We start from the raw sequence: 15,330 nt of genomic DNA on the forward strand, positions 1-15,330 counted from the left end.
TCCTGTTGGTGTAGGCTGTGTCTACACCAAGGGGCTATGTCAGCATAGCTATTCTGGCATAGGCTTTGAAGTGTACACATAGCCTTAGTAGATACTGTTATGACTTTAAAATTGGAGTCCTTGCTCAGCTGTCACTAACTTTGGATTGGCTTCCCAAATGACTGACTCAATGTAAGATCTGTAAGTTGTAGTGGCATGGAAAACTAGTGTATACATGTTCTGGTCAGGAAGAGAGAGTGCAATGGCTTTTCCGGCAAAAGGGTTTTGCATGCCAAGGGCCAAATTGTGCTCAGTTACACTACTGCGAATCATGCTCAGTGGAGCAGCTCTGGGTTTACTCTGGCATAACTGAGAGCAAAGTTGCCCATAGGAGGTAAAAAGGTTTTGCTTTAACTTTAAAACCCTTACAATTAAGTGATATTTTGGTTTTACAAAACTTTTCAATAGGCTGTTTGTTCTGGTTCATTATTGAACAAAATAATTCAGGTTTATAGGCCAATTCATACCTGCTGTAACTCCTGAAGTCAATGGAGTTACACTAGGAATTCAATAATTCTGATTTTAAATGGTAATTACCAGCTATATTTTCTTGTACACAGCTAGCCCAATCCAGTTGTCCTTACACACATCAAACCCTGTACAGTTTTCAAAGCAGAAGGACTTCAGGATTGGACACAAATAAAAACATACTGTTCAGAAAATACCATTTCCCAACCAGACTCTATTAGCTTCATTAAAATAGACCATACCCTTCCATTCATAAAGCTGTTCACATTCACAGAAAGGAACAGCTCATCTCATCTGTTTCATAAGATTGTGCAAATGCCAAAAGACGTTTGCCATCAGTTTACCTGCGCAACCTCACTGAGGTCAGTGCAAGTGTAAGTGACGGTAGAATTTTACCCTTATAGACCTGTTCTTGCTCCTAATAAAGCCAAGGACAAGACTCCTGTTAGCTCCAGTGAATATGGGATCATAATCTATGCTTTGCGGAGGAAAACAGGTGTTAAAAGGACATAGCTATAGAAGACAGACAGTGAATTCCATGTGGCACCTTTCACTGTGTGGAAATGATCATGGAAGACACCATGTGTAATGAAAGTAGTGAATGGAACAAAGGCTAGTGTAGTCTGGGGGGGACACACTTTCCTTCAGCAGAGGATGAAACAACACTGGACTTGGATGTGATGGGAGAATGAATGAGGTGGGTGGGATGGAGGATGGGAGCTCACCTCAAAGGCAGGAGGGGTGTACGACTAAAGCTGTTGGTACGGGAACTGACAAAGGCCACTAGATCAGAAACCAAAGGAGCCAGATAGTAAAAAGCCCTGAGGAAGCAAACTGTAAGCAGGAGAAAAAAGAGAAACGAAAACACAGTGGAATTGAAGTAGGAGAAAGGTTGCACGGGAGGGTTTCTACTGGTCAGGTTGGATAGTCAGTGCAGTCATCATCTTACGTGTTCTGTAACAAGCTACAATAAACCATCAGTTGGTCTCTGTCTCTCTGCCTTGGTCTTTGTCTCTCCTTCCATATGTTCGTATCTTTCTTCACACATCCCTTCCTCCATACTATGTGTCCAAATTAACTACTGTATCTTATTTCTCTCAAGTGCTCTCTGGCTTTTCATGACTTTGGTAGTAGTGGCTCCAAATTGAGTGAATGCAGGTTAGCCGTTGTACCTACAATTTGGAGTGAGCATGAGATTTCATCTTCCCATCTGGCTAGATTTTCTGATGGAAAAGAAAGTATTTACATCTGTGTCCTGAAATGGTAGAGCTCAAATATCAGTAACAGCTTCATTGCCTCTGTTCACTATCCGAAATGGAGGCACAGGGAGATAGACTGAAGTTTTTAGATTTATTCCTGGTACATGTGAGTGTCTCCAGTCAGCATAATACTCAGATAATAATCTGATCTGAGATGGTCAATGGCTCTGACCTATGGACATAGGAAATCTGGAGGAAGGAACCTTTGTCCCAGTACAGCAAAACTTTTTTATGTCGACATCCCAGAGACCGAGCCAGGTCAGAGCTATTAGAAACAAGGAGCTGAGATTTGAAAAGGATGTGTACCTGTCACTAGGGCTACATGCAGCTGTGAAATTAGAGTTGGTTCCTTTAGTTGCTCTATCCTCATATTTAAGGATAAGATTGTCACAGAAGTCATGGAAGTCACAGAATCTGTGACTTCCTGTGATCTACGTGACATTTTCTGCTTCAGCTGGGGGTGGGGGGGCGGGGCAAGAGCTGTCAGCTGGTGGATCCAAGCCACAGCAAGCAGTGGGGGCTCCCTAGGGGTGTCTTGGAGCTCCCAGTTGCTGCTGGTAGTTGGGGGGGGCAGGAGGAGAGCCCATGAGCTCTGATCCATTGCTGCAGGCGAATGGAGGCTCCCAGAGATCAGAGCCGCTGGGAGTGGCCAAGGTTCCCAGCTGCTGCTGGCAGCCCCTGCAGCTCCCAGCTGCTGCAGGCCCCACAGGACAGTGGGGGGTCCACAGACCTAGAGCTCCCAGCCTCTGCAAGCAGTTGGGGGGAGGAGGGGGAACTCTACCCCACTGATCTCATTCCATGCCTCCTCATCCCCAGTCAGCCCCATTTTGTCATAGATAATTAGTTTTAGTAAAAGTCATGGAGAGGTCATGGCTTCCGTGAATTTTTGTTTATTGCCCATGCCCTCTCCCTGACTTTTAGTAAAAATAACTGTGACCTTACCCATATTAAATAGCTGTTTCTATGTAGTTAACTGGAAACTGGAACAGCCACTGTCTGCAAGCATGCAAGTCCAGAGATCACTGCCTCTGCTTCAACCCTGGGGCTCCAGGTGGGTCTATGGGCCCTTCACACCAATGTTTTATTACTTCCCACTGAGAAACAACTTTTGTCTTCCAGATATGTTCCAGCTGCAAGTGTGACATGAGCTTACAGACAAGAATGAGTCAACCTATGGAACTTTCCCTTCCTCAGCCATTATATCCCTTGCCTTGAACCAATGACTGTAAGTGCTTCCCACCAATGCTTTGCTTTGCATTGATGTTGGGCATCACGTACCTGCCATGCCTCAAGCTGCTGCGAGAGGTTCAGTTTCTGTTGAATAGCATTCAGCAGCTGATTGTTCAGAGATATCATGTCGATCTTACACTTGGCTAGTTCCATTTCCACTGCATTCTTCCTGGGGAGGGAGGGGGAAAAGACACGGATAATTTAGATAAAGAGTGAATTGTGCTCTGAGATCAATTCCTGCAGGTCTCAGGAACGACCTCACCAGTGTTCATTGATTTCCATTCAGGGCATTCAGCAAAAACAGGATATGGAAGATGGGCCTGACTTCAGGTTTGCCAAAGGACTCTGAATATTCAGTGGGTAACTAGCTCCAGCTTGTACTGGCACAATGAAAAGGAGATGTTTCCTGTAGAAGGGACTAGTTCATTAAGCCACCAGGTGAGCAGAGCCCGTATCAGATGGAGAATACTTCTCTGTAGAGGGGGAATGGAATGTGGGACATACTCTGATAAATTGCTGGGTTCATTTCCAGTGTTAAGACCCTGCCCCAAACAGTTTAGACTTGTAAGTCGTTATTCAATCATTCCTTGTATTTGTATTCCTTTGCATTAACCATATCTGATTCATCCTCTACCCTGCAATAACAACTTTCCCCTGCTTTTCTGCAGAAAAGAAGTCTGGGACTTAGTTTTTATATTATAGGCAGAACTGGTAGCATCACCTACACTTAACTATCCTCAGGATCTCCCATTACAAAACACTGTTTTGAGTTGCTTATAAATTTGCCAAATTAACTGTTCAGGCTGAAATTTTCCATGCTGGGTGTCTACCTCAGGCTGAATTGTTTTGGAAAGTTTCAGTAAAAATGGCATCAGATAAGGGGGAAAATAGGTTTTGTTCATATTATAAGTATTCTTGGAACTGCTCCACCGAGAAGTTTAGCAGGGGATGTCACCCTGGTGCCTGGGATGTGCCTTTTGCTGTTTTTTTTTTTATATCTGTATATGCACGAACAAACACTCTCACCTAAAGCAACGTCCCACCCCTTCCCTTGTCTGCAGTCAGTCACTGCTACTGTACACCTTTCTCTAGTAATATCACACATACCCAGTTCTACACACCTTGTCACTCAGCCATAAATATAAATGACTTGTCCCATAGGAACTACTATGGAACATCTGAACAGCAAAGAATTTGCAGATCTCCTGTCTCAGAAATATGCCTCTATTGTGAAACAGCCCATCACTACTAGATAGTAACAGTGGAATTTATACATCCCCTGCATAGTTGCCACAGATCGTGCAGAACTGGCAACCTACAAGTAAATAGCTATTAAAATGTCAAAGCAAGCCTTTGCACCAAACATCAATAGCAGGGATGTTCCTCACTTCAGCCAATAGATGGAGATGTTACAATGGCATTCTGAAGGGATGTGGTGCCCTTCTTGGGATACTGTAAAGAACACTTGACAGATAATGTAATTAAAAAAAAAAGAAAGAAGCCATTGTGTATGCTTGTTTTTCTGGACTCCCTCTTCATCATCTATATGCTGTACTTTTATGTGCTTTGCTTCTCTTGCCAAACCAGCAAGGATTAGGCATTGCTTAAAGGGAATGGTCTGCATTGTGGTCTGTCCTGTCTTATTTCACTCTGCTGATCTAGAGTAAGCAGAGCACAAGAGCTTTTGCCCCTCTCCCCCTTCCTCCAGCGCCTGGGACATCAGGTTGCCTAAAACTGAGCTGCCAAAGGTGGGGAGGGAAGGGCCTGGCTGGGGAGATAAGAAAATACGGCATAAAAGACTGGATCCAAGTCATGGGAGGGGAAGGACAGAGGGATGCAGTAACAGGGTTGCACAGAGAAAATAAATCAGCAGAAAGGGGAAACAGAGCAGATGGGAGGTGGAGTGGGCAGGCTAAGACAGAGGAACAGGAGCAGGTGGTGCACAGTGACCTGAAAAGGAAGCTGAAAGAGCAATGAAAAAATAGGAGGTGGTGGGGCCAGTTCCAATATTTTTATTTCCTTCTCAAATGAGGCAATAACCATCCCTTGGCTTGATGAAAAGCTTTGTCCCCCAAAGTCACTAAACATAGGATTTATGGAGTTTCTTTTAAATGAGCAAGAGAGCAGAACTGCTGGTGCCAGGAACCTGCAGGGATCAGGACCACTGTGCCCTGTCTCAGGCACGTAGCAAGACTCCTCAGCACTCAGAAGTCAGAGGATATACCATTTCACTGGCAGCAGGATGGTAAAAAAGCTGCCCCCAAAGTATCTGCCTTGAATAAACTGATGGGTAAATTTTGAGACCACAGCCCAAACCCTTCTCTGTTCTTAGACAGAATTCTAGTTACTTGGCAATGGCCTCATCTCGATCCCGGATGGCCTTCAGAAGCTGCTCATTTGTCTCCTTATCTTCAGCTGACCCTCGGAGCCTGTCCCTTTCCTCTTTCAGTGCGGTCATCTCCACACTCAGCAGCGTCACCTGTCAGGAACAGGAAGAGCACTGTCAAACATTTGTCCTCTCAGGGTAATTAGTACTGGTAGAAGGTGCCCAACTGACAGCCTTGAAGAGAGCAGTCTAACACAGAGGAAGTAGCATGAGCATTGGACATGTGCCTCAGCTCTGATCTGAATGAACCACCACTTAAGGGCAAGAGTTTCCAGTCTCCGGGCCCATTAGACCTTTGCCTCCACCGAGGCTGTCAACTATGGTGATAACTGAAGTAGTGGCGCCTACCTGCAAGGACCAAGGCTTGCCAACTCATTTGACTTGAGCCACCTAACAATAATGACGCCACTCCATTACATTTAATGATCACCAGGGATAATGTTAAAGGCCATTTTAAATGCTTCACTGCAGCCCCTATGACCCTCCATAAAGGAGTTGAGTTGTGATCCTGCCATCTCAACTGCATTACAGCCATTGAAGGTTCACTGTAGAAATGTTACCTCCTCACCAAGTGGCTCATCTATGGAGCCAGTGTCCTCTCAGCCTGCGCTCTGGTCACTGATCTCTCCTTGACATCATTTGCATTCATAAATTTTCACATGCACCACCCAATAAGTTAAAAAAAAAAAACAAAAAACACCCATTTTCTTGACTGTCTTTTCTTTAAAAGCAATGAGCAATTAAAATAAAACCTACATAAGAGTGATGATGTGAAAAAGCCCACTCAGCTCTAAGGAAGGAGTTACTGGCACCCATCAGAATTTGAATTAGACTTTAAAATACATGTAAGATATTTAATCATCTAAGAAGCTATTTACCCTTTTATCCGAGTTCAAAGTGAATGAACAGTGTGAAATCATGAGGGGATCACCCTATCACACCTCTGCAATCTTCCATACGCATCTAATCACTTGGTCTGCTGTACGCAAGAACTGCATTACCAACATACTGCACTACCACCTTGGAAACCTTTCTGTGATGTAACCAACTACCCTTCTCTAAACATCACTGGTCCTCAGAACCGAAAGAGATCTTTCGGAGAGAGAAGACCGCTAAGGAGTTATCCATCACATGGATACTTCTAGTGATAGTACAAAAGTACCTACCACTGATATGCTTCTGGGCATGGACAGATTGTGGGAGATGAGTGTGCACAGAGATGCCGCTTTTGAAGATGGAGGTGTGACACCAGGTGAAAAAGACAATTACTTACCTTGTAACTGTTGTTCTTTTGAGATATGTTGCTCATGTCCATTCCATTGTAGGCGCGTGCGTGCCCCATGCATGGTTACTGGAAAATTTTTCCCCTTAGCAGATCCTGAAGGGCCGGCTTCAGCGCCCCTGGAGTCCCATGCGCATGGTGCGGTATATGAGGTGCTGCCAGCCCTACGCCCCCTTGATTCCTTCTTGCCATCAGCGCTGAAAGTGAGGATGGGGGGGGTGGGTCATGGAATGGACATGAGCAACACATCTCAAAGAACAACAGTTACAAGGTAAATAACCGTCTTTTCTTCTTCAAGTGCTTGCTTATGTCCATTCCATTGTAGGTGACTTGCAAGCAGTACCTTGGAGGCGGGCTCAGAGTTCATAGGTTGGTTGACTGCACCTCCGCCCTCCTGAATTTGGCATCATCCCTAGCCTGTTGCACAATAGCAAAGTGGGATGTAAAGGTATGAACCGACAGCCACATAGCAGCTTTACATATGTCCTGTATGGGCAATCACGCCAAGAATGCTGCAGAAGACGCCTGCGCTCTGGTGGAGTGAGCTGTGATGTTACCCGGTGGTGGAACCTTCTCCTGGTCATAGCAGAAGCGTATGTAAGTGGTTATCCAGGAGGAGATTTGTTGTGATGAGACTGGTAAGCCTTTCGGCCACCGCGATGAATAGCTGCATGGACTTACAGAACAGCTTTGTCCTCTCCAAGTAGAAAGCCAGGGCTCTGCGTACATCCAGTGTATGCCATCTCTTTTTCTCTTCAGAAGCGTGCGGCTTTGGGAAAAACACTGATAGGAAAATGTCCTGGTTGGTGTGGAATTGTGAAACCACCTTGGGCAGAAAGGCCAGGTGGGTCTCAGCTGGACTTTATCCTTATAAAAAAATCATATAGGGTGACACCGAGGCGAGAGCCCTGATTTCAGACACCCTCCTAGCTGATGTGGTAGCTACTAGGAAGGTCACCTTCCATGACAGTAGCAAAAGTGGGCAAGTTGTCATTGGCTCGAATAGCGCCCTAGTGAGTCTAGAGAGAACCAAATTCAGATCCCAGGGGGGTACGGGATCCCTGACCTGAGGGTAGAGCTTTTCTATGCCCTTCAGAAATCTCGCCTCCATGGCGTGAGAAAAAACTGATCTCCTGCGAATCGGTGGATGGAAGGCTGAAATGGCAGCCAGATGCACCTTTAGCGAGGCAATAGCTAGACCATGAAGCTTGAGGTGCAACAGGTAGTCCAGGACCACCTGGATTGGCACCTGGTAGGGCGTAATCTGTGTGCTGTGGCCCAGCAAGTGAACCTCTTCCACTTGGCCAAGTACGATGACCTCATGGAGGGCTTCCTACTACTCATCAGTACGGTTTGCACCTGAGATGAGAAAGCGTGTTCCTCCAAGTTCAGCCATTCAGACTCCATGCTGTCAGGTGGAGGGACTCCAGGTCTGCATGTAGAAGGCAACCCTGGTCCTGGGAAAGTAAGTCATGCCACTTTGGTAGCTTCAGGGGAGGGGCGACCAACAGCTCCAGGAGCATCATGAACCAGTGCTCCCTGGGCCATACGAGTGCAATAAGTATGACCCTCGCCTTGTCTTTCTTGATCTTTAATAGGATCTTTTGTATTAATGGAATGGGAGGGAAGGCGTACAGCAACCCCCACGACCAGGGAATGAGGAAGGCATCTGACATGGCCCCCTCGTCCCACCCCTGGAAGGAGCAGAACTAGCTGCACTTCTTGTTGACTTTGAAGGCGAAGAGATTCTCTTAGGGAAACCACCCATCAGTCGGTGACATGATCTTCTAGAGATGGGGGAGAGACTACACGTGGGATGGTACAAAGGACCTGCTGAGCTGGTCTGATGTGGCATTCTTGATATCAGGGAGGTGAGAGGCCACCAGGTGAAAGTCGTGGCCTATCACCAGATTCCAGAGACCCACCACCTCCAGACAGAGGACTGAGGACCGAGCCCCACCCTGTCTGCTGATATAGTACATCGCAGCAGTGTTGTCCATCAGGACCTGAATCACCTTGCCCTTCAAGAAGGGAAGGAACACTGCATGCTAACTGGATCGCTCGGAGCTCCCTGACATTTATGTGGAATTCCTGGTCCTCTTCCGACCAGGTCCCCTGGGTACTGTGACCGGAGCTGATGTGTGTCCCCCATCCCAGGTCTGAAGCATTTGACACTAGAGTCATTGAGGGGCTCCTGTCTGGAAAGGGCATTCCCTCCATCACCATCTGAGGGTCTAACCACCACTCTAGGGAGGTCAGGACCCGAGGAGGCATCGTGACCACCCTGTCCACAGGGTGCCTGCTTGAGGTGTAAGCCGAGGCCAGCCATGGCTGAAGTGGTCTGAGCTTCAGGCAGGCGTGGTGGAGCATATAGGTGCACGCTGCCATATGGCCCAGTAGCTGTAGGCAGACTCGTGCTGTTGTAAGGGGGAGGGCCTGGAAGTTCCTGATCAGACCAGACATAGCCTCGAACTGGGCCTGCGGCACGAACGCTCTGGCCTGCGTCGAGTCGAGGACTGCCCGGATAAACTCTATCCTTTGTACAGGCACCAGAGTAGACTTCTGCTCGTTTACTAGCAGGCCCAGCCTGTGACAAGAGGCTCCCATGAGATCCAGAGTGGTTTGGGCCTGAGCCCTCAACCTGATTAACCAGTTGTCCAGATATGGGTAGATCTGTACCCCTCAACACCTGAGATATGCAGCCACCACTGCTATACACTTTATGAACACCCTCAGGGCTGATGATAGGCCAAACGGGAGGGCTGTAAACTGGTAGTGGGAACCCCCCACCACAAACCTGAGAAACCTTCACTGGCTCTGAGCTGCCCTGAAGCTTGATCCCATGTCCTTTGCCTTCTTCCATGCGGGGGAGACGTTGTCTGCCGGATGTTGTTTCCTGGGCTGCTTCTTCTGTGGTGAAGAGGAAGCCTGGTGCTGCAATGGAGTCTGTGCTAGCGGAGCACTCTGCACTGACCTGGTGCTCGGTCCCGAAAGGGAGCAGGATGGCTCTGACGCCAGTCTCAGGGCTGCCTCCACTAACAAGGCCTTTAGACAGATATCTTGGTCCTTTTGAGTCCTCATTCTGAACTTCTTGCAGATGCAGCACTTGTCCTTTCAGTGAGACTCCCCAAAGCACTTTAAACAGTCTTTGTGGGGGTTGCTAATCAGGAAGGCCTTCCCGCAGGATTTACAAGGCTTAAAGCCTGGAGATTGGGGCATACCCCGACACCAGGTGCAGGTCCCTAACAGGGCTACCTTATCTACTACTACAAAGTAACTAACAACTACTTAACAAGTACTTATAAAAACAAAGGCTACAGCTAAGAGGCACTCAGTGAAACAAGCAAGAACACAGTTCCAGGAACTGTCAGTGGCAGAAAGAAGGAACTGAGGGGGCATAGGGCCGGCAGCACCTCATATATCATGCTATACTGGATCTGCTAAGGGGAAAAATTTTCCGGTAACCGTGCACGGGGCGCACACGTGCCTACAATGGAATGGACATGAGTAAGCACGTGAAGAAATATAGTAATGGCTGGAAAGGCTTCTGGGAGGCTGAAGGTGAGGGTGAGGCACGTTCACTAGATTGAAGTCCTACACAGCGCTGGATTCTCTCTGTGCCCCAGTGATGGATACAGAACCATAGAAATGTAGGAGTGGAAAGGGACCTCAAGAGATCATCTAGTCTACCCCCTGCGCTGAGGCAGAGACAAGTAAAGTTAGACCATCTCTGACAGATGTTTGTCCGATCTATTCTTAAAAACTTCCAATGGGGGGGATTTTTACAACCTCCGATGGAAGCCTATGCAAGAGCTTAAGTACTCTTGTAGTTAGAATTTTTTTCTTAGTATTTAACCTAAATCTCCCTGCTGCAGATTACACTGATTACTTCTTGTCCTACCTATAACTCATCACCATCCTCTTTGTAATAATCCTTAACATATTGGAAGACTTTTTTCAAGACTAAACATGCCCTTTTAAAAAACTTTTTCTCATAGGTCAGATTTTTCAAACCTTTTATCATCTTTGTTGCTCTCATCTGGCCTCTCCCCTTTTTGTCCATCTTTTTTAAAGTGTGGCACCTAGAACTGGACACAGTACACTAGCTGAGGCCTCACCAGTGCCAAGCAGAGCATGGCAATTACCTCCCAGTTTTGAGAAGTGAGGTAGTGGGTTGCAGTGGAATTACCTGTAAGAAGCTACCTAACACTTTGGCTGATGAATTGCTGGGAGCACTTTTCATCCCTAGGAAGGTCACTGGCTTTAACTCGAGTCTTCTCCATGTTAGCATATTCGTAATAATGAAAGAGCTGTTCCCTGTGAAAATGCCATACAAGCACTAGAGAACCCTTCAAAAGTACTTTTGTGTGTTAATCTTTCATGAAGTGGGAAAACTCATTTGTGTCTGTTCAACTGGCTCTGATTGGGAAAGCCACCACTCTTATTCCCAGGCAGGAGGGCTATACAGTCCCCAATGCCGTCCCCCCAAGTGGCAGAGGTCAGATGTTCTAAATGATCTACAAGACCTGGTACGAGTTCTTTTTTTTCCCCCTCCACAGGAGAGGGACACAGTTCAGAGCAGGTTTTTGGATAGCCAACACTATTTCATCCACCTAAAGCAGAGAAGCTTTCAAGAAGAGGTAATGAAATTTACAGAAGAGTTGGAATAGTCGTTCTGTGCGGGATAGTCTATAAGAATTGATTGGGTTTTTTTGATTGCATTGTTGGCAAGGCCAGTAAATATGCCTAATGTTCTACATATCCAGAGGTGTGCTAGAAGGTACTGTCCTGTAATGATATCAGTACCAGTGGAAGTACAGAGGGGTGAACAAGAGGAAACACACCACTTGGTGGGAGTAGAATGGAGCAGTCATTCCCATCAATTTTCTCTAGCACCAAACAAGATTTTTCTGAAGGTTTCTCCCATGTGGTTATTTGTCCTATGGAACCTGGCTCTTTGAGTAGTCAGTGTGGATCTCACTCTAGATGCGCACGGGCCTGATGAGTGTGAGAGTGGAGGTTGGTTTTTTTTAATAGAAGTATCCACTAGGACAGCACGTTCACCCTGTGCCACCTCAAAGTCCCATATAAGGACATAAAGAGTGGGGGATTGAGGGGGGCTGTGTCCTCACTCTGTTCCTTTGCAATTCAAAGCCTGCATTGCTGAGAACTCTGAAAAGTGGTGACGAAGGGCAGGCTGTGGGATCTGCACTGACAACAGCAGCATCTTGAAAAAACAGTTAGTTACCCTTTCTTCTTCAAGGCTGTCAGTGTGGCAGTCACTGTAGATGACTGACCACCAGTATCCTCCCTGAATGGTGGGAGTGAGGGGTTTCAGCTGTATTGGTCAAACAGTGATTGAAGTACTGCTCTTCTGAATTTGGCATCCAGCCGGGCTGCCACATCAAGTGCATGAAGTTAGTAGGTTGTTCTGTGTAGCCGTATAGATTTCAGAGATTAGCATGTTCCTGAAGCAGGTGGAAGATGCTGGATGAATCTGGAGAAGTGTGCATTGGGGTTTGGAGGGAGATGCTTGCCTGCCATTTGATAGCAGATGGATCCTTTGTGATGTGCTGGATATGGCCTGAAAGCCTTGCTCCTGGTCAGGTAATAGAACAAAGCTCTAGAGAAGTCTAAAGTATGCAGCTTCTTTTCGCCTGGCAGTGAGTATGGCTTTGGAAGAAGACTAGTCGAGCAATTCATTGGTTTAGATGGAATTCTGAGACACCATAGGGATGAACTTGGGATATAGTAGCAGTATCACCTTGTCCTCATGGAAGGGTGTGTCAGGCAGTTTGGCCATAAGGGCTTGGGCCATAAGCATTAACTCTGTGCTGAGGTAATGGCCACAAGAAAGACAGGTTTGATAATAAGGTGTTATACAGAGCACTTTGACAGTGACTTAAAGGAAGGATCCACAAGCTTTAGAAGGATGGTATTGAGGTCTCAAGAAGGAGTTGGGTCTTTGACTGGATGGCAAGCATGGAGGTCTTTGAGGAATTTTGATACTGTAGAGTATGGGAAAACCAACTATGACTGTATTGGAGTGCGATAAGCAGCTAGTGCAGCAAGATGAACCCTGAGAATTAACTCTGCATGAACTTGGAGATTATTCTGGGGATCAAGTCATCCAAGACCATGTGCCTTGCATCTGTGGGTGATTCAGGTGGGCACCCCAGCCTATTCTTACAGCATCTGTGATAAACATTATCAGCAGGGAGAGGACAGTAGATGGCACCCCTTTTCTTAAGTTCATTAGGTCTAGTCACCTAGTGAACTCTTGCAGGACTTAAGGAACTGAACAACTTCCTGTGATATCTGGACAGGAAGTATACAGACTCCAGCCACAACTGTAAGGGCCATAGATGAAGTCTGGCAAGTGGCATATTCATGCACACTGAAATATAGTCTAAAAGTCTGAGACACATATGCACTGTCTGAGGTAGCTCTTGCCAATTTGGAGTCAGTTAAAGCTCCTATGAATTCTCATCTGCAGTGGCATGAGAAACATATTTTGTAGTTCATAAGGAATCCTATTTAAGAAAATAGGGAAAGGAGGTATTCCAAGGCTTAGGAGTCTCATGTTGAAACATGCCTCTGCCAGTTATCCAGGTATCCATTGATTCCCTGCCTCCTTAAATGTGCTGCCACCACTGCCAGGTATTGGGTTAATATTCTTGGTGTTGTGGAGAATCCAAAGGGCAGGATCTTGTATTGGTAATAGTTGGGCCTACTGTGCACCTTAGCTACTTCCACAAAGCCATATATTTGACCCACAAGAAGTACGAATCCTACAAGTCGAGAGTCATGAACCAGTCTTGAGCATGAAATGATGGAATGGTGGAGGCAAACGTTATCATCCTGAACCAAAGACGAACATATGCATTTGTTGAGTTTCCTCAGATCTAGGATAGGACCAAGACCCCCTTTCTTCTTCAGAATGAGGAAATACTGGGAGTAGAAGCCTCTTGCCCTGAGATTTGGTGGAACCTGTTTCATTTAGGAGCCACAGAGGAATGAGGCCACTTCTGTTAGTAGCTGGCTCCTGTGAGAATGGCCCCTGAGGAGCAAGGCAGAAGGCAAAGAGTGGACCTGGATGTAGTAGCTATGGGACCAGTATCTTGATCTCCAAAGTCTTGGCAATACTCCCAAGGAACTCCTGGAATGTTTTAGAGTCATCCTTTGCTGGTGCAAGCGCCATTGGATATCACTTAATCCAGCAGTGTAGAGCAGAGACTATTTAGTGAGATAAGGTACTGATATTGTTCAGCCCTGGATCTGGCTCTTCCGATTATTCAGGCATCAGTGGTTTGACTAGGGATGCTCCTGGGGAGAGATTTCTTCCTTTTCTTCAGTTCTTGAAGGCTTTGAAGTAATATTTAGGTTGAGTTAAAAACTAGTGGGTTGGGTACTTGCCAGGTTCTGTCTTGCTACGAGGACCTTTAAGAGGGAACCAAGACACAGTTGCAGCCATCCCACCTTTTTATGTTCTTGGATGAGGCAGCACAGGGTGCATAGATGGCTCCAGCCACTCCAATTAAAAAAATTCTCCATTCTTGCATGTGCACATGCATGCCTAGAGGGATCCACACTGACACATACTTGAAGAACATAGGGTTTGCAAAGATTGACTTCATACAGGGCTCTGAAAGGTGTTGCCAACAGTTCTTCTCAGGATATGACTAGATGACCTCCCACAGGGCTCTCTGCCTACTTGCAAGAATGTGCCACAATCCTATCTTCCAAAGCAACATGCATTTCAGAAGGCCTAGGGTATCTGCATGGATTGCTCACCTGGCTGTGAAGTCTCTGCAGTTCTTCCAGGCTCTGCCTCAGCTTCCCTCTTTCTCCCTCCATTAATTCCCTCAGGGCTCTTGAGTCCTCACTTGTTCGTCTGATTTGTTCTTCTAAGGCATCATCATCACTTCTCCGAGAACTCTGGCAGCAAAGAGAGAAACATCTTACTCAGCTTTCATTTATAAAATTACAATTTGCTGTAGTTTTGTACTGGTTAGGAGAAAGCTTTAAGAAAGGAAAGGGAGAATGTCACTCTGCTAGAGCATTGATGTTACCATACACATTCACATAGTGTACAGAAGGCTCACAACGCAGCTTGTCACAAATACATCAGCTAAGATGAACACAGACAACCTCTAAGCCTGGGTGGAAAGGACACACACAAGTTGCTTACCTTAGCACAAAGATATACAGACACTCCGCACTCTGTAACCCTGCCCTCATCTAAGTCTAACCCAGCTCAGATATTTACCTCTTCATACACTTATTCCAAACCAGCTTTCTATGTTTAGGCCGTTATATGTTATCTTCATTCTCCCCTGAACAAATACAACCTTGTATTCTTGCTCACCCTTTTAAGATTAAATCCCAATGCTTACAGGCATTGAAACTGGTTGGGTCATGGTTCCCATCCATTTCTGATGTTTGCAGGTACACATAGCCTGCTGGCTTACTTCTGGATGTGTCACTCCACAATGGAGCTGCCTTCAGGTAGGCTATTTCCTTGTGGGGAACACACAAGTCTTGAGGATGAAGCAAATGGCGGATCAAGATGTAATTTTAAGTCTTTGTGAAAGACCACACATTTCCCCATTACTTCACTGTGTCATGGAGGTTGTCCCGGTCATAGAATCATAGAAGATTAGGGT

The 15,330-nt window shown here is 46.2% G+C and overlaps 1 protein-coding gene across 1 annotated transcript in view; it reads right to left on the reverse strand.

The window, feature by feature from the left end:
* The window catches only part of BICDL1 (BICD family like cargo adaptor 1), a 74,233-nt gene that overhangs the window by 5,366 nt on the left and 53,537 nt on the right, over window positions 1-15,330 (reverse strand). Inside the window, exons 7-9 of the mRNA XM_067550284.1 lie at window positions 14,459-14,602; window positions 5,345-5,475; window positions 3,045-3,165 (exon numbers count right to left, since the gene is read on the reverse strand). Of these exons, the coding sequence (XP_067406385.1) occupies window positions 3,045-3,165; window positions 5,345-5,475; window positions 14,459-14,602 (396 nt within the window). The remainder of the gene's footprint in view (window positions 1-3,044; window positions 3,166-5,344; window positions 5,476-14,458; window positions 14,603-15,330) is intronic.

This window comes from Emydura macquarii, unplaced genomic scaffold (genome assembly GCF_026122565.2).
Source record: "Emydura macquarii macquarii isolate MOO-44397 ecotype Brisbane River unplaced genomic scaffold, CSIRO-AGI_Emac_v2 contig_1254, whole genome shotgun sequence".
Classification (NCBI taxonomy): domain Eukaryota; kingdom Metazoa; phylum Chordata; order Testudines; family Chelidae; genus Emydura; species Emydura macquarii.